The 25,211-nt window shown below is 36.3% G+C and overlaps 1 protein-coding gene across 1 annotated transcript in view; it reads left to right on the top strand.

The window, feature by feature from the left end:
• The first annotated feature begins 18,231 nt into the window (after positions 1–18,231).
• Positions 18,232–25,211, top strand: part of LOC132428591 (sodium channel protein type 2 subunit alpha) — a 94,135-nt gene continuing 87,155 nt past the window's right edge. Inside the window, exons 1-3 of the mRNA XM_060016658.1 lie at positions 18,232–18,302; positions 19,997–20,314; positions 21,192–21,310. Coding sequence (XP_059872641.1) covers positions 20,048–20,314; positions 21,192–21,310 — 386 coding nt within the window. The 5' untranslated portion in view covers positions 18,232–18,302; positions 19,997–20,047. The remainder of the gene's footprint in view (positions 18,303–19,996; positions 20,315–21,191; positions 21,311–25,211) is intronic.

The raw sequence follows: 25,211 nt of genomic DNA, 5'->3' as shown, positions 1-25,211 counted from the left end.
TGCAATGGTAAATGGGAGTGTTTCCTTAATTTCACTTTCAGATTTTTCATCATTAGTGTATAGGAATGCAAGAGATTTCTGTGCATTAATTTTGTATCCTGCTACTTTACCAGATTTGTTGATTAGCTCTAGTAGTTTTCTGGTGGCATCTTTAGGGTTCTCTATGTACAGTATCATGTCATCTGCCAACAGTGACAGTTTTACTTCTTTTCCAATTTGGATTCCTTTTATTTCTTTGTCTCCTCTGACTGTCATGGCTAGGACTTCCAAAACTGTGCTGAATAAGAGTGGCAAGAATGGGCATCCTTGTCTTGTTCCTGATCTTGATGGAATATTACTCAGCCATGAAAAAGAACGAGCTTGGGTCATTTATAGAGATGTGGATGGACCTAGAGTCTGTCATACAGAGTGAAGTAAGCCAGAAAGAGAAAAACAAATATTGTATATTAATGCACATATGTGGAAACTTGAAAAATGATACAGATGAACTTATTTGTAGGGCAGGAATAGAGACGTAGACATAGAGAACAGACATGTGGACACAGCAGGGGAAGGGGAACGTGGGGCGAATTGGTAGATTAGGTTTGACATAAATACACTACAATGTGTAAAATAGATAGCTAGTGGGAACCTACTGTATAGCACAGGGAGCTCAGCTCGATGCTCTATGATGACCTAGATGGGTGGGATGGGGGTGGGGTGGGAGGGATGTCCAAGAGGGAGGGGATATAGGTTTACATGTAGCTGATTCACTTCATCGTATAGCAGAAACTAACACAACATTGTAAAGCAATTTTACTCCAATAAAAAAAAATTTGTCCTCTTAATCTTAGAGTATATTTCAACATTAGCATATCCTCTTTTGTAGTAATTTTGTTTCATAAGGAGGTATCTGCACCGATTATTACAAACATACACCTTACTTTAAACAATTATATGTCTGGAGATTTTTCTCTGTTCATTCATCCTTACAGAGAAAATTCTATGCTGTATAGTATTGGAATTTGTGATGGTTCTATCAAGTATTATTGGTTTCCTCTAATTATCTAGAGATCCTTTAGGCAGAAGAGAAAGCTTTAAATTCCCAGTTGTTGTAACTTTGCCATTTGAACGGTCCAGTGGCCCAAGGAAAACAAGAGCTAATCACAGCAGGGACAGTGTAAGCTTGGCAGCCAGGATCGAATCTTGGGAAATAAAGCATTATTTCCTGAATTCAGTTGTCTTCATGGGGAGCAGTATTCCTGTTATTTGTCTGGCATGGCTGCCTGCACCTGTTGTAAGCTGTGCAGAGACTTTGCCATCCAGTGAACATCCCAGAAATATTGGTGAAATCTGCAGTGTCCTATGATTGCTACAAAACCTACTCTTCCTCCAACCTTTGCCACAGGCTCCAGCAGTGATGATGCTGTTCTATGGACACATTTTTCATTTATTTCTGAGTGAAAACTGATCTATCTTATGCCCGCAGTTCTGCATATGTTTGGCTTTCCTTCAGTCTGCTGCTGGTGGTCTATATCTAGAAAGACACTTATGGCATGTGCAGATCTGTCTTCCTAGTTTCCAGAAATGATACACATTTTCCCTCCTCAACTCGTCTCAGAGTGTGCAACGCTCTTTTCACTTGCATCTGACATTTGAGAGGGTGGTGCATTGAAAGGAGAGGAATTCTGTGTCTGTGATTGAGAGACTGTTTCACCCAAAGTAAGTGCCTTCAAAACCTAAGATTAGTCATGAATAAAGGAAAGAGATATAGTAGAAGTATTCACTGACTCTAATAAATATGTATAGTTTCATTAATAGAAAACAATTCCCATTTTTATTATTCAGTTCAAATAACTTTTGTTCCTTTTCTTTTTAAAAATCTCATAGCTTGTTTCTCTTCTTTAGAGATAACAAATCATTACCAGTGAAAAGAGGACTGGACTGGGAATCAGAAAAACAGAGCTCTGGGCCAGATCTGATACTAACTACCTATACTCTTAAATTCTATAAGCTTCAATTTTACCACCATTAAAGTGAAAAAAAAAATGGACTACATTCTCTCTGAAGTGCTCCATAGTTCTTCTAGTTCATATTAATAGAACCATTGATGATGACATGTTCAAAAAACTATAGAGTTATAGGTGGACAAGGTTATTTCTTGTTTAGAAGACACGAGGTTCCTCTCAACTCCACGTCTGGAATACTAGTAAAACAGAAGTTATGCAGTAGGTAAACAGAGTGCTGTAAATGATTTATACTTGGCTTTCCCCTACTAACTTTCTCGGTCCTATTGATTTTGTATCACTTGCAAAAATAAAGTATGCTGAATTACCTGAAGTAGGGGTACATCTTTGAGGTGAGAGTGATTCGGGGGATACCTCATATGGACCTTTTTTTTGCTGCAAATTATCCTTAATAGAGAATATTGCTATGGTTCCTTCTTCACATGCTTGAGCATCCCATCATTTTATCACTCTGCGTCACTGCGTATGATGTTGAATGTGTTTTAGCTGTTTGAAAAAGAGAAAAGTTATGATCTTTCCATCTTACTAAAGTGTTGATTTGTAATAAATTGTAATTTACTATCACTAATACTGTTTCTTTGGGTATTGCTTAATCTGTACAATGAAAAGTGGCTTTTGAGTACTATAGTTATCTCTCAAATGGAATGGCTTCTGTTTTTTTTTTTTTGCGGTACGCGGGCCTCTCACTGTTGTGGCCTCTTCCGTTGCGGAGCACAGGCTCCGGACACGCAGGCTCAGCGGCCATGGCTCACGGGCCCAGCCGCTCCACGGCATGTGGGATCTTCCCGGATCGGGGCATGAACCCGTGTCCCCTGCATCGGCAGGCGGACTCTCAACCACTGCACCACCAGGGAACCCCGGCTTCTATTTTTTTTAACTGATAACGAAAAATATTGCAAGCGAAAAAAAAAAGTTGCAGTTCAAAGTCTTAAAGTCAACTAGTGTTTTATCCAGATGGCTATCCTGTTTGGAAATGGTAAAAATGTACAGACTACGGTTCACAAAATACTGAGGTCTGGATGTTTTGCTTTTCTGTGTGTATGTCTTTTATGTTCATCTCTAATAATGATTGGTACTCTTTTAGCATGCTCTTCCACCTTATCCCTTAATGATGAAGCTGCATTTTGTTGAATTTTTAAGTATTGGTGGCTTTTTTCTGTTTCATTATTGGCCTCTTTGGTGAAGCTTTAACTCAACTTTCCTTTAAATGAAAATTCCTTTATTCACTTTTTATCTTGATTGACTGTTTAAAATATTCTTTCTTAATTCTTTCTTAATATTCTTTCTTAATACTATTTTCATGTTCAGCCAGGCTAACAAAATTCAAATAAAGGAAAAGGTTATTTTTTTACTTTTTTGTTACATTTCATTCTACTATAATAATTTTTTCAATATTTTATATTAGTAAAAGATAAATCTAATTTTTCAACTCCTTTTTCTGGAAGACTATTATTTTTTTCCTTATTATAGAAAAAACAGTCTATGATAATCTAATGAACTGTGGAAATATCCACTTACTCTTAAAAAACATATGTATCTTATATTAATAAAGGTTATGTTTATTAATCATTCAAACTTCACTCAGTTTTTTTTCTTTTATGAAATAATAAGAAATATTCATTCTTCACAGTTCAATATCCAGCTGACTTGGATTTCTTCCTGCAAAAGATTCCGCACTAGTATCCTTGATTTTACTCTTCCTCTTTCTCCAATATCTCAAAGCTGAATAATTTTTCTTTAATAAAGCTTCCATTCTTTTTCCTCTATAAATTTGGGATGGCTTCACGTGCAATTAGACTTTAAAGATGAAGATTAGTGAGGGCTGGGAAAACCAGAGAAGTTGTCTACCTCCTGTGCATCAAGTCCCCTGGACAAGAACCCTGGAGTCATTTTGAGCTTCTGCAGTTCTCCTCCACCAATGTGAAAACTTAAAGCTTTGCTGAAGCAACCTCAGAAATGCTCAGATCATCTCCTCCTGATCCCATCGCTTCTGCCTCATTTTGACATTCGTTTTCTTTCATCTGGGCGCTTACAATAGGCTTTTGTCTTACCTTGCGCCCTAAAAGGCTTCACACTCCAGACCTCTTCCACACTATCAGAATAATATCTAAGAAACAAACCTGGTTGGGTTGCTTTTCTGAATAATGTTCCCCAAGAATTCCTGTGCCCTTAGTATAAAGTCCAGATTGCTTAACTTGCACTTGAACTCCACCCCATGGACTTTATACTCCAGTCCATATACATCCAGTTCTACTGGATACAAAGCCTGGGGAGATGGCAATGGTCACAGTCTGACCTGGTATAGTAGACCTAAAATAAAATTTTGAAATGTTAACACTGTAGCACGAAATAGAGCCATGGCTAACATTTTACAGTTTATATAGATGATTTTAGTCAGCGTGCATGGTTAAGAACTTGGACTCAGACATTAGGTTGCCCCAGTCTAAATTCTGACTTTTCTAGTTAGTCATCTGTTCTTGGGCAAGAAATAAACCTCTTTGGACTTCCTTGTGTGAAATAGTTGTTCCTACCCCATAGGTTATTGTGAAGATTGAATTAAATAATACAGTGAACATGTAAAACATTTAGAACAGTACTTGTCCTTAGTAAGATTTCAACAAGTATTAGCCTTTTTTGACTAATTTTTTTAAATGTTGGTTATTATGATGTTCTATTGTGTTACATTTCTGGAGAAATCAGATAGTAAATTTTTCCTAATTTTAAGCTTAAATTCATCTCACACAAGGACATCATATCCTCTTTTATTCAAATGGGGAAAAATGCTAATATAATAATGACACTATATATGTATGAATTATTATCTAAATTTATGTTTTTTAAAAGTCTCCTCCATTTCTCTATTTTTATTATTATATCTTATTTCTTTTGTAAACAACCAAAAAATCTGCTTCTTATCAGTGATAATTTAAATGACCTTATTATTCTTCCCTGTATTTTCCAATCCAAATCTTTTCTTCTTTTTTTAAAATCAATATCTGCACAGGACTTTACTCAGAAGATTGAGGTGATCAGATGAATTTGATCTTCTCTGTTGTCAATCTTAATTTAACTGTATTTTCATCCATTTAATTGGACTTTTCCCCATACTTAATGTTATTCTTCTTGATTTCAAAGCTTAATGATTTATTCTTTGTTCTTGACCCTGTCCTATCCTCATATTCCAAGAGAAAGTCCCCTTAAGCAAGTACTCTCTCCATATCTTTAATTTCCTATTCTTCATTAACTCCTTTTGTTCTGCCTTCGAGCAAGCATAGCTCTCTCTTACATTGAAAAATGATGTGCTCTTTGGTTCTATTTTGTCCCTGTTTTTCTTCCCTTGAAAGTGAATTTCTTAAACAAGTTTTGTGTACCAATTTCCTTTATTTCTTTATAACATACTTGTTGCTTATCTACTCTCACTACTGTACTAAAATTGTAATCTTACATGTGTATTAGTTTAGTATTTTCATATTAATATTTTATAATATTTAAGATATTTTATAATACACACTTTTCTTCTTAATATTTCATTTTCCTTCTTAAAAACTTCAGCAAATTGCACTGACCTTTGACATTCTATTTGACACCTTCCCCACTGTCGCCTCTAATATCCTTCCCTGATTAGATCTGCAATTTGATCTAGGCAAGACCTTCCACTTCAGTTCAATTGATCTTTTCATTTGCTATTGCCCTGACCTGTCTTGTTTTCTCTTGTAGGTCAGAGCCAAGCCCTGCTTAGGGCTGAGCCTTTGATTATGATTTCCCTTCCCATAGGAATGTCCTCTTCTTCTGGTACAGCTTTTAAAGCTTAGCCTAAGTTCCACCTCATCTAAGAAGCTTTTGTTGATCACTTCAGCCCTCAATGTCTTTAACCTCTTATAAACAGAGAGGGATATAAAATGAATTCTTTTGGGGGGAGAGTCAAAATATGTAAGTTGCACTCTTGCATCTGTTGTGTATTTGCTGTGGCCAGTGACATAGCTGACTAAAAACTTTAGCTTCTTCATCTATTAGATGAAGTTATTCATACGTCCCTGATCTACCACCTAGGGTTTTTGTAAGTGATAAATACATAACATATATACAAACATTTTGTTAAATTAAAAAAAATCTGTCACAAACAAATCAACTTGTTAGCTGTATTGTTTTTGTACATTTTTCTCTTATACTGTTACTGTACTCAGTACTGTCATTTAAATTTCCATGTGTTTATTTGGACTAAATTAGGTTTCAAATTCTTTGGGCGGGGCTGGGGGGGCAAGGAAGATTGATAGTGATATGATCAAAGACCAAAAAGAGCCAACTCCCAATGATCTTAGAGCTAATTATCTTAGGTGCATAATTGGCTTGTACTTCCCTTTAAAGTGTGAATCCATGTCAGAGGAGCTTATAGTCTTATCTCGACCACATGGAGAGAGTAAATTGAAGATACCTGATAGAAACACTCTATCAACTGAAAGAGGGTCAACAAGAGAGTGAACAAAGATGGTTAGCTTGCCTCAGCTCACCCAGATCTGGCTTGGTGTAGTCACACAGACTTACTGGAAAACAGGAGGTAGAAGAAAGGCAGTAGAACTTGGGCTCATCCCATTTTCTTTAGTTGAAGTATAATTTGCATAAAATAAGATATGAATTAGTTCAAGTCTTGACAAATGTATTCCCTGTGTAACCACCATCTTGATCAAGATGTAGAACATCTCTATGCCCAGAACATCCCCAATGCCCTTTCCTGGTCAATTCCTTCTGCCTCCAGAGACAAACACTGTTCTGATTTCTATCACCATATCTTAGTTTTGCCTGCTCAAAAACTTTACATAAATGAAACCGTGAAGTATGTGGTGTTTTTTTCTTGGCTTCTTTCACGCAACACAGTGTTTTTTTAGATTCAGACATTTTGTTGCATATATAAGTAGTTCATAACATTTTGTCAAGTGGTACTCCATTGGATAAATACACCTTTATTTATTTTTCATTAACCTATTGATGGATATTTGAGTTGTTTCTTAGTTTTAGCTATTATGAAAAAGGTGCTATGAACATTCCTGTATAGGTTTTTTTCACTTCTCTTGAGATTCTCAGCAGACTGGATAAAAAACAAGATCCAATGATATGCTGTTTTTAAGAGACACATTTTAAGTATAAAAATACAGACGGGTTGAAAGTAAAAGAATGGCAAAAGATATAGCCTTTAAACACTAAGCAAAAGAAAGCTGAAATGCCTATATTAATATCAAATAAAGTAGACTTCAAGACAAGGAATATTAATACAGATAAAAATGGTCATTTCATTGGGATAAAAGGTCAGATTTGTAACGAGACATAGCATTCTTAAATGTGTATGACAAAATCATAACATTCTAAAACAGAAGAAAAAAATGACAGAACTAAAGTGAGAAATAGACAAATGCACAATTATTTTTAGAGATTTTAACAGTCTTCTTTCAGTAGTTGATAAAACAAGTAGAAAAAAACCTGTAAGGACATAGGAGACAAATAGTATTATCAATTACCAAACATGAGGCTCAAATTGACAGTTATAGAATATTACAGTCAACTACAGAATATACATTCTTTTCAAGTGCACATGGAACTTTCACCAAAGATCATATGCTGGGCCATAAAATAAGTCTCAATCTATTTGATTATTTGGCTACAGTGGAATTAAGTTAGAAACCAATAACAATAAGACATCTAGAAAAAGTCCTTTTTTTTGAAAAATTAATCAACTCACTTTTAAGTCAATCCATGAATCAAAGAAATCATAAGGAAAATTAGGAAGTGTTCTATACTGAATGACAGACTACAACATGTTAAAAGTCTGTGTGTTTATGTCTTTTAACTATAATGTTGTCTCAGGAACTGATTAATCAAATTTACATTTTCTTCAGAAGAATTGGGGAAGAGAATGGGCAGAAAAGCAGACTAAAGGCTTAGAATTATAGGGATCAACCCACCATCAGCCAGTGGTTTTTTTTACTACAGTTGTTATTGAGTCACTGTACCTTGATTGAACTAATAGGTAATATCCTTTCAGTGTCAATAAAAAGAATGCTAAATAAATGTTTTGGCAATTTCACCCTGATAAATCCCATACTGAGATGTGTATGGTGCTTCCATTTCCATCCAATGAAACACTAGCAGAAATAGTCTGGATAGCGTTAATATTAACAGATTATAACTAAAGAGTAAGTTAGATGGTGATTAAAGAGTTGAATAGACAACCAAGGAAAATTGAGAAATCTCTGTTCTGAGATCTGAGACAAAGCCATCTGTCTCTGATTTTAGTTCAATCCTTAATGAATATAAGTAGTCTGACTAAATGATCTCTTGGGAGGCCCCCTTCCAAACACAAAACCTATGATTTTAATTAGCATTGGTTATGGTGCCAATACAAGGAAAAGAATTTGCTCAGTGCCATAAAGAAAGTAGGGGTTTAATTCTAAATATAAATCATATCTTCTAATTTGCAAATTCTTTTATTTGGAAGAACATTTTCTTTATAGAACTCAAACCATTCTCTCTCTCTCTCTCTCTCTCTCTCTGTATCTTTTATGAGAAACCAAAAGAACATTCAGTTTGCAATTTGTGATCATGATTCGAACTTTTAAAAAAATGTGTGTCATTTCTTGCCCTTTGATAATTTCCAAGTGATGAGGCTGCTTTTACCGATCGGTCCTTGCTTTTAATGATTTCAGTATATTTTGGTTGGGAGTGAGAAAAATAAATGGGAAATGTCATTCATGAATATGAGCCTGGAAGTGAATATGTAGAAGGCAAATGATCACTTTATTGGGGAGAGGCTGTATGTTTTCCTGAGGCTTTTGCCCTTTTCCCTTTTTAAGCCTGCTATTTTTCCTGTTTTAGTTTGCAGATGAAACTGGTACAGCAATATGGTGGGAGGGAAATCATGTGACCTGACATATGTGGGCTTCTGCATCTATGTGCATGGATAGAGAGCTGTTCAAAATCTAACCATCTTATGAGTTCTAACCATACTTTTATAATTCACATACATGGAGTTATGTAGGGAAACTTTTAAACATAGAACGTAAGTGGTCATTTCTTTTTGTTTAAAATACCCTTTCTCCATTCATTTCTACAGGCAAATTTAATGTTTTAATAATATGAAGAAAAATAATAAAATGAGTAAACAATGTTATAGGGCTCTACAGTTCAAAAAATGGTTTACTTTAAATAATCTAATTTCATCCCAACAGCAACCTTATGGATTTGATCAGGACAGGAATTATCCTTGTTCTAAAGAGAGGGGGAAAAGAAAGAAGAAATAGAAATAAAGAAAGAGAGAGAGAGAAGGGAGGGAGGGAGAGAGGCAGGAAGGAGCCCTTAAGGCTTGAGGGAAGAGTGGCTAATTCTCTATTTGTTCTCTCTAAAATGTATTAGGAGTGATTAGAAGCCAGGGAATATGCTAGTGAAGATAGCTGCCACCATGTTGAATAGACAAATGCATTAGCAGCACACTTTTCATACATAAAAACAAACAAACAAAAAGTTTTGTAAGCAATACCTGTTTCACAGCTGTGATTTTAATTGGTGCTATATCTTTTCATTGGTCTATTTTAAAACTGCATCACAGTCCCAAAGGAATATTCCTTTTCTAATCTTTTAAAATTTCAACAAATATTTCTAGGCATTAAGGATAGGCAGCATTTTGCTTTGCCTGCTTCTCTGATGTTGAGCTGTTTCTAGCTGCTAAATTTGGCTCCTGTATACTCCGTTTCTATCCATAAGGCGGTTCTTGGGTCCACTCTGCAGACGGCCATCCAGGTTTAGATTTTTCTCAGGCACCGGGCATGGCTATCCTGCTTTTAACATCCCCATTTTGTGCTCAGGCTAAGGACATTGAGTGGCAGTGAGCTTTCCTTCATTTCTGGTATGATTGTTGCTTCTCAGGTTCTGGCTTGGGCTCTGATCTTGACATTTATGTCACAGGTGTCCCCGGTGAAACTGCTGGGAAAGCAGATGGCAGGCCTAACTGAGGTTGGCAGCATCTGCTGCTATGCTCACTGTCCCTGCTACCTGCTCCACTTTCTTCTTCCTGTTGATATGTGTTGCTTTGCATGGTCATTTCATTCCTTCAATGTTATTTACCTTTCTTTAGGCCTTTCCAAACCTGAATACCTTTTTGCAACTCTCGATGCGTTTGCTTTGCTTGCGACCCTGTCGTCCAGGAAGGCTCATGACATGGCTGGCTTCTGTGAGTCCTTCAGGGATTTTGCTTGAATGTTACTTCCTCAGCAAGACTTTCCTTGACCACTCTATTTCAAATTACAACACACCCTTCTTCTCCCTCACTCTCTACCCTGTCTTTTTTTTTCTCTCTCTCTCTCTTTCCTACGTTATCTTTTTCCATAGCAATTACCACCACCTGCTATATTCTATAATTAATTTTCTTGTACATAATCTGTAGTACTAGGATACATAAAATATAAGCTTCATGAGGGCAGAGATTTGTCTGTAAGCGTCTGGAAGAATGCTGGGTTTTAGTGAGCGCTTAAAAATTTTTTTGGTAAATGATAAACTGGATTGTAAATAGCAAAAGATCAGACTTCTAGCTTTATATTTAGTCTTATTTATTCTGCTTCATACGGTGTTATTTGTAAGAACTTGAAGGGGTCCTAGCGTCTGTCATACAGAGTGAAGTAAGTCAGAAAGAGAAAAACAAATACCGTATGCTAACACATATATATGGAATCTAAAAAAAAAAAAAAAAAAGGTTCTGAAGAACCTAGGGGTAGGACAGGAATAAGGACGCAGACGTAAGGAATGGACTTAAGGACACGGGGAGGGGAAAGAGTAAGCTGGGACAAAGTGAGAGAGTGGCATGGACATATATACACTACCAAAAGTAAAATAGATAGCTAGTGGGAAGCAGCAGCATAGCACAGGGAGATCAGCTTCGTGCTTTGTGACCACCTAGAGGGGTGGGATAGGGAGGGTGGGAGGGAGATGCAAGAGGGCAGGGATATGGGAATATATATACACATATAGCTGATTCACTTTGTTATACAGCAGAAACTAATACAACATTGTAAAGCAATTATACTCCAATCAAGATGTTACAAAAAAAAAAAAAAGAACTTGAAGGGTATAGGAAAAAAATGGAATAAGTAGCATCTTCTGTGTGTGCTGGGTAATTTACTTATCATCTTCAATCCTCATTATAATTCAAGTACTTTGTTCAAAGAACCACAGCTAGAAAGTAGCAGAGTAAGGATGCAAACTAGTTCTGTCTGGCTCCAAAGTTACTGCCTTTTCTTCAGAAGCCTGGTGTACACCAAATAATAGTAAGTCAGTTAGAGCTCCTCAAAATGAGTGATGTTGCATAAATCAAGAAGATGAGTGCCAAAAAAGTTTGGTGGGAAAAAAAAGAACCTTAAATTAGCTCCCTAGAAAATAAGCAACAACCCCAAAAGAAGGAAATCCCAAACTATTTAGAGCCATAACCCTCTTGGCTTAAGTGCCTGGACCTCCAAGGTAACTAAGTTTTAAAAGGAAGACATGTATCTGGACACATATTTGCTGAAAATATATTTTTTACCATGTGAACTCAACAAAGACAAATAGATTCATTCTTTATCCTAAAAAGAGGCAAGAAAAACTTCTACCATTGCTTTTCAGTGTTTTCTTATTGCATTCCAAGAAGCAGTAATTGATTGTATTTTTAAAACAAGCCAGATTTTATGTTAAGATCCTTTTTTACTGTGTCTTCTTTCTGACCTCTTTTGGTCTAGTTATGCAAATGCAAATTAAGTCTCATTTTTAATTCAGTTCCACATATTTATGGAGAAACCACATGATGCAATAAGCACTGGAGAAGAAGGTGGTTAGCAGGTCCAGACAAGTTCCCTGCCCTCATGCTGCTTATTACCAAGCAGCGGCAACCACTGATCGGGGAGACAAAATGTTTTTATCACCATCTTCTGGATATTGTTATCTCTAATCCAGAATTTATGTAAAATACCATAATAACTAATTTAATCTTGTCTCCATTTTTCTTACTTTAGTAAAAGATAATTTGATGCTCTGGTTTTTAGGCAATCATACAATCTGGAGGTTGGAAATATTTTTGGAATTGTTTATTCCAATTATTTGCCCAGACAAGCATCCTTTCTACAGTATCAGCTTGAATATCTCTGGTAACTGAGAATTACTTCTTATTAAAGAGTAGCTGTTTTGCTTTATGCAGGTCTAAGAATTTGAACATTATTATTTATATCGAATCAGTTTTTTTCCTATGACATTCACATGCATCTTAGATCTGTTCTCTTGAGTCACAAGAGCCTGTTGTACATCCAGGCCCCCTTCAACATCACAGCTTGTTCAATACTGTCTCTTTGAGATCTTTTGTTATTCATTTCTTTTATTGGGTGTCTACTTTGTGCAAGGTATTGCTTTATGAACTTCAAGAGTTACAAAGAGGGGGACATCATCCACTTATCTCAAGGCAGTTACATAAATACAACAAATAGTGTGTAAAAAACAAGTGTTATTTAGCTCAAAAAAGTGAAGAACATAACAGGATGGAAGGATGTGGAAGTATTTATGGAAAATGCAGTATTTGAGATTTAAAACTGCTATTGTCTCATCAGGTTGAATTGGTAATATAGTGAATGTCAGGTCGTGCAAACGGCATAATCAATTGCTTGGAAGTGAAGGTACAGAGATCACAGTTCAAGTTTAGGAAAACTTGAACAAATTATTTTGTCTTTATGACAGGTAGGGGTAGGGGTTGACAGGATGTAAGACTGGAAAGAAAATTTGGAGCGTCCTTTAAATGTCAGGCAGGGGAATTTGTACTTTATGTGGATAGTAATGGAGAATCCTTGACGATACTTGGATGAGGATGACAAATGTAAGGCTCTAGTTTCATTAAAACTGACCTAGAAATAGTAATTTAGGGACAAATTAAAGCAAAGGAAAATGTATGTAGAGGTATGCATTAAGAAGTAAATACTGCACTATTTTTCTACCATAAATATAATGGAAATTCAGAAAATGAAGAAGAAATTTCTTAACGTTTTCCAGAACAATGGCTCGTGAAGAATTGATAAGATTGTGAAAAGCAAATACATGAATGTTGAACTTTCTGGGCTGATGAAATAAGCTAGAGAAACAGAAACAAACATGTCTGTGTATATGTGCACAAGTGTGTGGTGTGTGCATGTGTGATGGAGAGGAGAGGCAGTGACGATAGTAGTCTGACTTTAGGTTAAGGGCACGTATTAGGAAAGGTGAGGTCAGCTCAAACTATAGAGGTGCCATAAATGTATGCGGTCACGTATAAAGTTCTATATAACTGAAACAACGACCACAAAATCAGAAACCTAGAATTAGTTGGTGTCATGACACATAAATTATCCCCAAAAGGAAAGAAAGTGTACTCAGTAAAAAGACCAAGAAAGCTCCTGAATAAATATAGGGTTACAACTGTTAATTCGTCAGTGATTTACTGAACGGTTTATCTCAGGTGAGTACTATGCTGGACACTGGAAACCACAAACAAAAATGGGATAAGATAAGGAAGATGGGATAATGGAGAGAGAAGCTTTACAGAAATAACTTTAATAAAAATTTCAAATGACAAACAACAGCACTAAGGTATCTCTGAAAAAAGGAAAAGAAGCCAGCATTTACTAAGCATCTGCTATGTCCCAGTCATAGTGCTTAGTTTGTTCTTATAAATTTATTTCATAAAACTCAAAATGAGCCTTCACATCTACTGATGAGAACACTGAGGTTCAGAGTTTAAAGCTTATTCCAGCGGAAGTCAAGCAAACCCCACAATACCAAGATTATGAAGGGGAAACTGAATTACCCGAGTGGGTCACCGGTTTGTTTAATAGCAGTGAGCTTAGTGTACCCTACAAACATCTTAGCTATAGATGGGGATCCAGTGACTTAAAAAAATCAGACTTATTTCACATTATCCTTTTCAATTTGTGTATCAATGATATATTTCTCACTCCTGAGGCAAAATGGGACAATGAAGTATATTTGAATTTGAAATCAGACACATGTGAGTTTAAATCCTGGCTCTGTGTGACCATGTCAGGTTACACAGCCTATGTAAGCCTGGATCACCATCACATTAGAAAAGTGACCACAATACTACTTCCTTAACAAAATATTACAAGAATTAAATGTGGCAACTAATAGCAAGAACCAGGTAGAGTGCCAGAATTTAGGTCATGCTAACATGATGTGAAGAAACAAATCCATGGTCTCTTACGCACTCATTCTCATTTCTAGTTCTTTGTCTCTCTGAGGCACACACATGTGCGCGCACACACACACACACACACACACAGGCATGCACAAATTTTGTATCTAGGACACTTTGGAATGTAGCTATCTTTTGAGTATCATTTTTCATTCCAAAGACCTGCTCCTGGATCTGCCTGATTGTTCTCTCCTGGGGAAGATGCCCAGACATTCAGATTTACTATCCCACTTACGAGGTTAGAGGCCACTTTTTTCTCCCCTATAAAAAAGGATGAGGGCTGAGGGGGACAGTTTTAGGTAGCAATCCTCAGTGAAACAGAAGGAAGGAAGAAAACTGAGCTGGAAATATTCAAACCTTTGGAGAACATGGAACTGTCTCACTCTCATGGGGAGGACCATACCTTAGGAAATTTCCTTCCTTAGTTGACTCTTAAGATCCAGAAGTAGAATTCAATGATTCTAGTATGATCAATCCATCAAAAACAAACTAGTATGTAATCAGATTAGAGGTGAACTTCCAGTTGATAAGTCATTTTGGCAGGGTTGAAGTATTTCACGGATGTGAACATGCATTTAATATATCTGAAGATAAAGAAAGGATGTAGAAACAAGTTGCCACCCTACCTGCAATAAAATGAAAATGCTTGTATAAAAATGGAGGCATGTTTTCATATATAATTTATTTTTTCCCAGGAAATTTGATGAAAGTGATTATTGTTACCTTGAATGATATTTCCCAGGGATCACGATAGCACTGGAGTACATCTCTGTTAAAGAAAAACAAAATGTGTTTAAAAAGATAACAGTCATTTAAAGGAATATCTATACTTCTATAAAGAGTGTTGCTCAACAAATATCATATGATTATAAAATATTGAAAATAAGGTTTTTAAAAAGTGTTGTAACTAAAACTAGCATTTAAAGAAAAATGACATTTTATCTGAACAGTACGTACTGAGCATATGTCTTTTATTTTCTGTTATGCTCTTTTTCTAATCTGTAGTGAGAAAACATGTAAGTCTGGTAGTTCAGAACTTTCTCACTCTTACGGAAATTGTTAGTTACGGAAATGAGCTAGTGGATCAAGGTTAAAGGAAGAAGGATATGCAAAAACACAGTAAGTGACAATCAAAAAGTTCATGAGAAAATAGAGTCAAACCTATAGATTAAGGAAACTAGAAAATACAGAAAATTAATCTCCAGGTAATACTTAGCAAATCTTTCCTTAGCTTATGTTTCCAGTATTACTTTAATGTGCTGAAGAAAATTAAAAATTACAATTGTAAAATAGGATTAAAAGATCACTTTCAGAAAAAGATATTCCTTAGTCTTTCTCAGCTTTCTTAACTCTTAGGTACAAAATCGTCTAAGGTTTTTGAGCACTTATCCACAATCATCAATTATAAACTATTTTATAGTTATTTCCTTATCCATAAAATGTAATAAGCCACTAATTTTCTTAGTATAAATTTAATTTTAGAGTACTTATTAATATAAATGTGAATCTTTGTGGAAAGGAATTGAGTCATATACTGTTATTTCTTTGTTTTGTTATTGCTCTTTCATATCACTGTAATACAACTTTTTGTAGATATCAGCATGTGTAATAATATCGTTAATTTTTCTTTTATATTTTAATTTAGAAAATTAATGTTCCTCTTTTATAAGTGAGACAAATTTTAAAAACAAGACATCGAAAGGAAAACAGAAATGTCATTGGAATTTAGAAATCCAATTCTTAATATTCTTTCTAACCACTTAAAATTATATTGCTTGCCTTTCCCATTATTTATGGGTCTTCCAAATACAGTGTCTGGCCTTAAAAGTTGTAATACAAAATCTTCTGTCTGAAAAGTAGTACAACTGAATGAAATTTAAAAACCATGTAACATATGTCATTTAGCATTCTCATAAAATGTCAGCATGATGTTAACAAGGGTCAGGGCAAATGCAAGAAAAACTAATATGTTGACTTCTGAAAATGTCATCCTGGGAAATCAGAAACAAGAGACCGTGATTCTTATCTATATTTTACAAAAGACATTTTGAGACAGAAAAAATAGTCAGGTGTTGTTCATCGTATGTCTTGGATGTTTTGGTAAAATATTTTGTGTTCACCATTTTAAATATCCTAAGACACATTCACTGGCTAGGATCAATGGGAGAGAAAAGGGTAACCCTACAATTAATGTAAATGCACATAGCTTGGTGTGTTCCTGTTACTGAGTGATTCCACAACCCTGACTGTTCTTAGGTTTCAAGTAGGATTTCCTCCCTAGTCCAGGATGAGGCATTGGCTTAGGAGAAGCCAATCAAAGCACAAAGCATTGCATCACCCTGGACAGCCTGATTACTTCAGAATGAGCATGTGACCCAACTGAAGCCAGTGAGATGCGCTGAGAGTTTTTCTGGGTCTTTGTTCCGATTGGATTTAAATCTGGGAGATTGGGAGGCCAGAGATGCTATAGCATCTTACTACAATGAGGAATGAAAAGCTATCACCATAGAAGTCAGAGCCAAAGGATGCAGTATGATTAGGTGCTGGTAACATCAATTGGGCATGCCTATAGCTAGCCCTAAACAATAAACCTTGACAATGAATTCCCATGTTGCTTTCCTTTCTTTCTTTCTTTTTTTTCTTCCTCCCTTCCTCTTCTTTTTCTTTCTTTCTTCCTTTCTTTTCTTCCTTTCTTCCTTCCTTCCTTCCCTCCTTCCTTCCTTCCTTCCTTCCTTCCTTTCTTTCTTTCTCTCTCTCTCTCTTTCTTTCTTTCTTTCTTCCTTTCTTCCTTTCTTTCTTTCTCTTACCTAAGCCACTTTGGGTCATTCTTTTGCTTCTATAACCAAAACAGACATGCTAGAATGAATTAAAAAATTCTTTTTGGCTATATCTTATTCTTGCTTGTTTCAATCAAATACCTTTTCTAATGAAAATGGTGAAGCTAGAAAATATGTAATAAATATATTGACTTAATCATTATGACTGTTTCTGATTATAATTGATGCCACTTACTGATTTTTATTTAATCTTTATTTTAGGATTTAGTTCCATGAGGTGTTTTCATTCTTTGTTTTTGTTTTTATTTTGTTTATGGCTGAATAAAGCTCACAGATTTTAAGTTTGAATCCTGCCTGTGTGATCTTAGGTAACTTTTCCTAACCTCAGTGTACTTCCTTTCTTCAGTTTTCAAATAAGGATCATGAAAGCCTTTATCTGATGGAGTTACAGGAATGATTAAATGATATAGTGCATACAGACTCAGCCCGGTCAGTGACAGGCACATAGTTAGCCTGCAAATCTTAACTATGTTATTAAACTAAGTATTGGCATCTAGTATCTCACTGGCTTTCATTTTTTTCTGGTTTCTTTTCAGCCACTTAAATTAGAGATAAAATAATATTGGTGTCCCATTAGTTTAGTTTTATTTCTAGAGAAAGTTAACTTAGATAGCACAAAGGCCACCTCTTTGTTGAACTATCAAAGCCCTTTATTGGATTTCAGATACTCTGGGGCTGAGGCTAATGTTAAAGTTCATGTATGTAAGACTTTCATTAATATAATTGCTGTGTTATGAGTTTTTATTTTTAACCCTTCTTTATTTACTTTCTTTTTACTTTGAGTTATTTGTGTCGATTCAGTTTGGCTTAGCAAATAAAAAGCATGAATGGAAGCATTATCAGTTAACAAAATTAGTAATTCAAACCAGCTAAGTCTTAATGTTCTGTTCTAAGAAAAGCTTGTAGAAGATTAGAGCTCCATTACTGAGAGCTTTGGGCTGCTTCAAACATGCTTCTGTGTGTACACTGAGGGGTTTCTCTTCACAGTTCCCCGCCCTCTAGTGGTAGTTATAATAATGCCATTTTGTAGTCCCCGCACAGGAAATGCCTGTTCTTACTTCAGTTACCAGAATCCTTTCACAGGAAGTTAGGTGTGGTCTTTGAAGGAGAATTAAAAAAAAATGAAAAAAAGAAAAAAAGCATGATGGAATTTTAGCTGCAGTCTTCATGGTGCCAGCTTATCAATCCTAAACTCTGGGTGTAAAAGATTCTGCAGGGGTAATGTTTTAATATTCTTATTATGCTTATTCTCTGTGATGCTTCTTTACCTTTACAGTAGAATCCTTGGGGGAATCTGCAGAGGACCACTTTCATTTTGAAGCTGCTGTCTGCATGTTTTAGCATGTCTCTTCTATTAGAGCATCCAGGCATGGCAGGTTCCTCCTTGAAATGTGCAGGGACCTTCTTCATGCCTATGCCTGTCACTAGGCCTAAGGGTCTCTGGGGATGGGTGAGGAAAATGAGGGAGGTATTGGAGGCTCTGTGATACTGAGAGGGCAGTCTTCTAGCTGGTGGCTGAAAGGTCCTGGTCTACTTCAAAAAAAAAATGTGGAAATGGTACAATAACTTATGTTATTTTAGATTTCCCTGTTTGATCTAGCATATCTACAGAAATGATCTGGATGTGAATGAATTTTACTTTTAGAAAATGCACCTCATGTAATTAAATGGTAATTCTCATTCCTGTAGGGTAAGGGTTAAAATGGATTGATATTTTAAAAGAAGGAAAAACAGATAAGTGATTGTATATAGATGGCATTCTGGAGTCAAGATTTTGGTTGTATTATTTCAAAAAGCATAGAAACTCTTGCCACTGATTCAGAGATAACGTTTGAAATGATTGGTGTGCTCTCTTGAGCTATATATGTTAGCCCAGTAAAATATGATTAGAATACAGTAAAACTCCATTTATGTTATCACAAAGACCAGCATAATAGGAGTTCATGTAAAAGATAAACTATCTTAAACTTACTATTTTTTTCAAGTCCAAATCTGCTACGTGGATTCTTAAGAAATGGGCACTGTTTGAGAAAATGAGCTATCTCTACAGTATTTCCTAAGGTACTGCAAATTTGTTAATCTAAGAAGCAATTACACTAGCTAGCAGCAGGTTGCTAAACCAGGGGGTCCAAGCTCCAGACCTCTTGACGTGGGTGACTTCCTGCCTGGTTTGGCAGGAGCTGGGTCCCTTCCTGTGCAGCTTCCGAGCAGTTCCAAATGCAATCCGGCATTCCCTGCTCCTTCCCGCTCCCTTGCTTTCAAGCAGTATCTACCTATGTTTCCACAGCCTGGCATTTCAGGATTTCCAGAGCTCTTTACCAGGTGCGTTGATTTTGAATAAGCTCTTTGAGGTGGAAAAGTAGGCCAAAGGGAACATGGAAAAAAATGGAGAGATACATGCAAGATCTTTGCACAGCCCAGGTTCTGCAATTTTTGATAATTATTCATCTCTTGTTATGGATCTCGGATATTTTTTTCAGAAGGGATGCTGAAAAAGATGGCTGCCAAAATATTCACACAAGTGAAACAGCAAGCACAAACCAGTATTCTCCATTTCTGAGCTCTGAGTTGGATATTTTCACTTAAAACATTTTGGGAGTGGGAGATTAGATTACCTCATAGACACCTACTGAATGTGAAAGATAGATCTCCATGCAAGCAGATGAATGCATGCAGGAGAATCCCCCGAGTGCCAAGTGCAGCTTCCTTAGTAAAATATTACAGATAGCTTGGTTTATATATTTTATCTCAGTATCATGTAATTGGCCACAGTCACATTTTATCCTAATGACCGTTGCTTTTTTTCCCTCTCTCTGTCTCTCTCTCTGTCTCTCTCTCTGTCTCTCTCTCTCTCCCTCTCTCTCTGTCTCTCTCTCTCTCTCTCTCTCTCTATCTCTCTCTCGTTTCCATAGCACTTTCTTATGCAAGGAGCTAAACAGTGATTAAAGGAGCAGGATGAAAAGATGGCACAATCAGTGCTGGTACCGCCAGGACCTGACAGCTTCCGCTTCTTTACCAGGGAATCCCTTGCTGCTATTGAGCAACGCATTGCAGAAGAGAAAGCTAAGAGACCCAAACAAGAACGCAAGGATGAAGATGATGAAAATGGCCCAAAGCCAAATAGTGACTTGGAAGCAGGAAAATCCCTTCCATTTATTTATGGAGACATTCCTCCAGAGATGGTGTCAGAGCCCCTGGAGGACCTGGACCCCTACTATATCAATAAGAAAGTGAGTTCTTAGTCAAGTTGCCTTTACTTCCCCTACTTCCTAATTGCTTCCGGGCTAGGGCCAGGGATGTCAGGTGAAGAATGTTGCGCCTCCTCCCCTCTGTCTGAAGTATCATTAGGGTACTAGGTAGGCTTGACCATGTAATGGCCCCATTACCCTAGAAGCCTTTTGGAAGCACTCATTTGAACCCATGTCCAGGACAGGCAGAGAACTGAAGGGGCATCCTGCAGTGGGGGAAATGAGGAAGGGCAAAAGTCTGTTTACCTTACAGTGTGGTGAAACAGAAAGTTAAGACAAGGAGTATATTTTTTTATGCATTAAAAATATTTCCAGGAGTAGTATCCAAATTCCTCTTTACAATATCTAGCTCTACATAAGGTACTTTGATCTTCAGCAGGTTTATTCCTTCACACCATAAACTTTGCCCATTCCATGGCTCCCCCCAGAAGAAATAAAAGCAGGTGGCTTTTAAGTGCCCAAAAAAGAGTGTGATCAAACAACACCTCTGGAAAACCCTGAAGTTCCTCTGAGAAAATATTTATCTAACTGAAAAACGAATCAAAGCCTCATTTTTGAGCTCTTTGTGGATTATAATTACAGTTTTAAAATACTGATATTAAAACTTGATAAGGATGCTAAGTATTCCTATGGCGGTGACTACAGATTTTCTTTATGTTCTTAAATCCTCATATCACTTATGAAATTTAGGAGAGTTTATAGAGAAAGTACACAGCATCATGTCATATGTTGGTAATTAGTATATTATTATTTTATAAGACAATATTTCTAAAAAGTTGTCTCACTTTTTTCTTAAAATATTCTTAATTTTAATACTAAGATTCTAAATTCTGTTTTATGTGTTTGTTTTCTTTTTCAGACGTTTATAGTATTGAATAAAGGGAAAGCAATCTCTCGGTTCAGTGCCACCCCTGCCCTGTACATTTTAACTCCCTTCAACCCTATTAGAAAATTAGCTATTAAGATTTTGGTACATTCATATCCTTTTTTCAAATAGTCATTTAATATGATTTTGCTCTTTGACTGACTTATTGAGTTGGGAATTTTTCAGAAATATGCGTGGTTGGCAATGTTATGTGCTCTTTCTTTCTTTTTCCCTCTTACTCAACAGTTCGCGTTATTGCAAAATGGGATCATAGGTAAGTGAAACACTTTGCCCCATCTTCCAAGTATTTCTTCTTTCCCTGACTTACTACTTCTTTCTTTCTTCTTTCCTCCTCTTCTCCCTCTGAATTACCTACTACATCCAAGACTTCTTCATTAATTTTGACAGTATTACCAGGCTCTCCTTTTATAAGTCTTCAAATTTTACAAGGTTATCTATATAATGGGTAAATTCTGTGAGTTAATTTTCTTCACTACTTTACATTTGGAAAATATATGCATAATCTGAATTATATAATTTTATATCTTTTTCATCTGAATTTTACTACTTTCTGCTTTTCATTTTAGCATTTGAAAGCTTTGAGTTATAAATGTTTATAATTGTGATGGAATACACATTAGCCTTTCAAATGTCACTTTTTTGGGTCACTTGTTCCTATGTTTTATTCAAGTCTCAGGTCCTGCTACAATTATCTCTTTCCAAAGGTTTAATTTCTATTTATACATATACATCCTCATTTCATGCTTCATTCTCCTCATGAAGTGTCTACTTCCTAGAGATGGGATTGATGACGCCTTGGTGGGAGATGGTGATTTGATTTACTCCTGAAGGTAAATAGAGTAGTTGTGAATGAGAAGTTTTATTCCAGGCCAGGGACAGTGATCTGGCTGACAGCCAGCCCTGCAACAATCAAGGAAGCAAAGGTTTGCAAGACTGGCTGTGCTACGCAGAGGCATTTACAGGAAGCGCACAGAAGCCTTGGGATGAGGAACTGATATATATCAGGACCTAGAGGTAAGGAAGGGGAAACTGAAAGTTAAGCAAAGTCTCAGGTAGGACAACTTTAAATTTTGTTTCCTAATTAGAAAGAGTCATTGCCTGCAATTTACAACATGGTCAGCCCAGGGCTTGGCTTTAAGGCTTACAAAGTAAAAACTTAACTTCCTCTAGCAGGCCCAGAAAATATTTGAATTAGATATGGTAGGGAATTAGAAAAGATAAGGAATTCAAGAGATGGGATAAGCTTGGTACAGGGAAGTCATCTAATTTCTGGGTGGAGGGGCTGTAAAGCATGTCCCCAGACTTGCCTGGCATTGTGGCAAATGATGTCTTTAGAAGCGTGGCATTCTGGAATTAAGTTTCCTTTTAACCTCTAGGTCATTCCTTTTCCACCCCCGCCCCCAGTTTTGCATAGACATCAACATATTTTAATTTCATACGTTAATTTCATGTTTTAACATTTAATAATTTCTTGTGAGTTTTTTTTAAGCAATAATGATTCCTTACTTCTGTTTTTCAAGTAAGAGAACCCAGTTGTACAGGGAGAAAAAATGCTTTGAGTTAGCTTTAGGAATGAACAATGAAATTGAGATTCAGATTTGAGTCTCTTGAACTATAAATTATGGTCCATTATTATGTTTGAGTATTTATAATCTGGGCACTGAATAAATCTTTCCATAAATTATTTATTATATTTGAAAATAATTGTACATCCCTATATAATCACAATTTATACATGAAATTATGTGGAAAATTCAGACTTAGCCCAATGCTCTGTTCATAGTAAATACTGAGAGAGTACATATTGAATAAATAAGTGACAAATGAGTCAAGAGGTTAAGTAATTAGATGCAAAACAAGTGACAAAATGGAAGGTTTGAAGAGGTCAGAAAAATCTGTTTTTCTTGAAACTGAATGATGAAATAAAATTAAGAATGCCCAATGTTAAAGGAAAAGGCAGGATTTTTTGTTGTTTTTGTTGTTTTAAAACTTTTGTGGAGAGATAGTATTTTTTTTGAAAATCTATAATCTCCACTCCAAAAAATTCTATATTAGGAGACCCAGGAGCCCTAACTTAATGCCGTTTGGGAAAAGAGACTTCCAGTGGTAGAGGATGAGAGCAGTTTTAGAAGTTCTGATCAGAGACTCTGGGCATTGAGGACCGAGTTTATGGTGGGGGCTATTCAGGAATCAAGATACAATTTAATTTGAAGGTTTGCACTTGCTTCCCAGTAAAAAAGAAAACCTCCAAGGGGCAAAGTTGTTAGGAGGCCTGCAGTGGTGCAAGTTGAAATGTAAAGGCAGCCAGGTAAATCTAAGATTTGCCAAACTGAACGGTTGACTCTCCCAGAACCTTACAAATGGCATATAGTTACAGATTTCTTCCAACGTAGAAAAAGTAGATTCTTAAAAATCTCTGATTGCCTGAATTAAAATACTATATTTCAGATATCTCACCTTGGAGTAGAGATATGAGAAAAGGCAGGTAGACTGATAGACACATTCTTCAGTCTTTTGGTGATAAGGCACATTTGCCTAGAGATCCTAGTAAACTTTGATGTAAATAATACTGTACAGTTTGCAGGTGATTTTCCCAGTGATTTTGTCTTATTCCTCACAACGCAAATCCTAAGCTCAAATCCTGGTTTTCTGACTTCAAGTGTCTTTTGCTATAAGATAACAATGCTTGGGGTTGGTAATGGTGGGTCTTGGGCACAGTTAAGAGGTTGTTGTGTATTTATTATCATTAGTTTATAATCCAGAATATGGCCAGTCACAATCAAGAAATTTGTATTTTAAACCTAGATTGGTATCTCTATTTCCACCGAAAATCCTGACTTATTTCTTAAAGAGTTGTTATCTTCATTAGGAGCTGTTGCATATCAAATTAGCTTTGTTTCTTGATTTTGGCAGAAAAATCTTAGCTTACTATATTTTTGTCAGGGTATATTTTGAAAACTGAAAATGCTGTTGATGTGCCCATTACCTTGTTTCAATAGTTAAATAAAATATGGTTATATTTTCTAGATAGTAAACAAGTAAAAAATAATCCATATTCCTAAAATTCCCTATCAGAATTTTCAATGTGTTTCATGTCAGTTTTTATTATTTTACTTTAATAAGCACACTTTCCTTTACTTTGCATTTGTTACTCATTCATTTGTTCATTTGCAAATATTTACTAAGTACCTACTGTGTGGCATATGTTCTTCTAGACACTGGGATGCAACATAGAGCCACACCTAGTCCCTGCTCGCATGTGGTTACATTCATGTGTATGTGTGTGTTTGAGAGGAGAGAGATAATAAAAATAAATCAGCTAGTGATAAGTGCTATTAAGAAAACTAAAGCAGTGTAAAAAGAGAAGAGTGGCAAGGTCCTGTTTTAAATCATATGATCAGGGAAGTCCTCTCTGAAAAAAATAGCATTTGAATAGAGAGCCAAAGGAAGTGAGGGAGTGAGACATGGAAATCTGAGGGGAAAAGGGAATAGCAAATATGAAGGCAAAGGATAAAAGTGGAAGTGTACCTGGTGTGCTCTAGAATCAGCCATGAGCCCAGAGTGCCTGGAGGAGAGTGGGAAAGGCAGAGAGTAGGAGAGGATGAGGTCAGTGAGAGTGAAGGTCGGAGCTGAAGTTGTAGGCTGTGGTGAAGACACCAAATTTATGCTGCATGAGATGGGGAGAGATGACTGGAGGGTTTTCAGCAGAAGAGTGTCATCACCTGACTCAAATTTGAGAAAGATCACTCTGGCTGCTGCGTGGAGAACAGGCTGCCTGGGGGGAAAGAATGGAAGCAAGAAGATAGATTGGGGGCTTACTGCCATTATGAAGGCAGGGGACACCAGTGGCTTGGCCTTTGGTGGAAACAATAAGGGTAGCAGATGTCATCAAATTCAGATGTGTTTTTCAGAAGAGCTGAACGGGATATGCTGAGCAGTTGGACATGGGGTGTGAGGGAATGAGCAGAGCTAAGGAAGACTCCAAGTGTTTAG

Source organism: Delphinus delphis, chromosome 7, assembly GCF_949987515.2.
Source record: "Delphinus delphis chromosome 7, mDelDel1.2, whole genome shotgun sequence".
Taxonomy (NCBI): Eukaryota; Metazoa; Chordata; class Mammalia; order Artiodactyla; family Delphinidae; genus Delphinus; species Delphinus delphis.
This window is presented reverse-complemented; position numbering and strand designations above follow the sequence as displayed.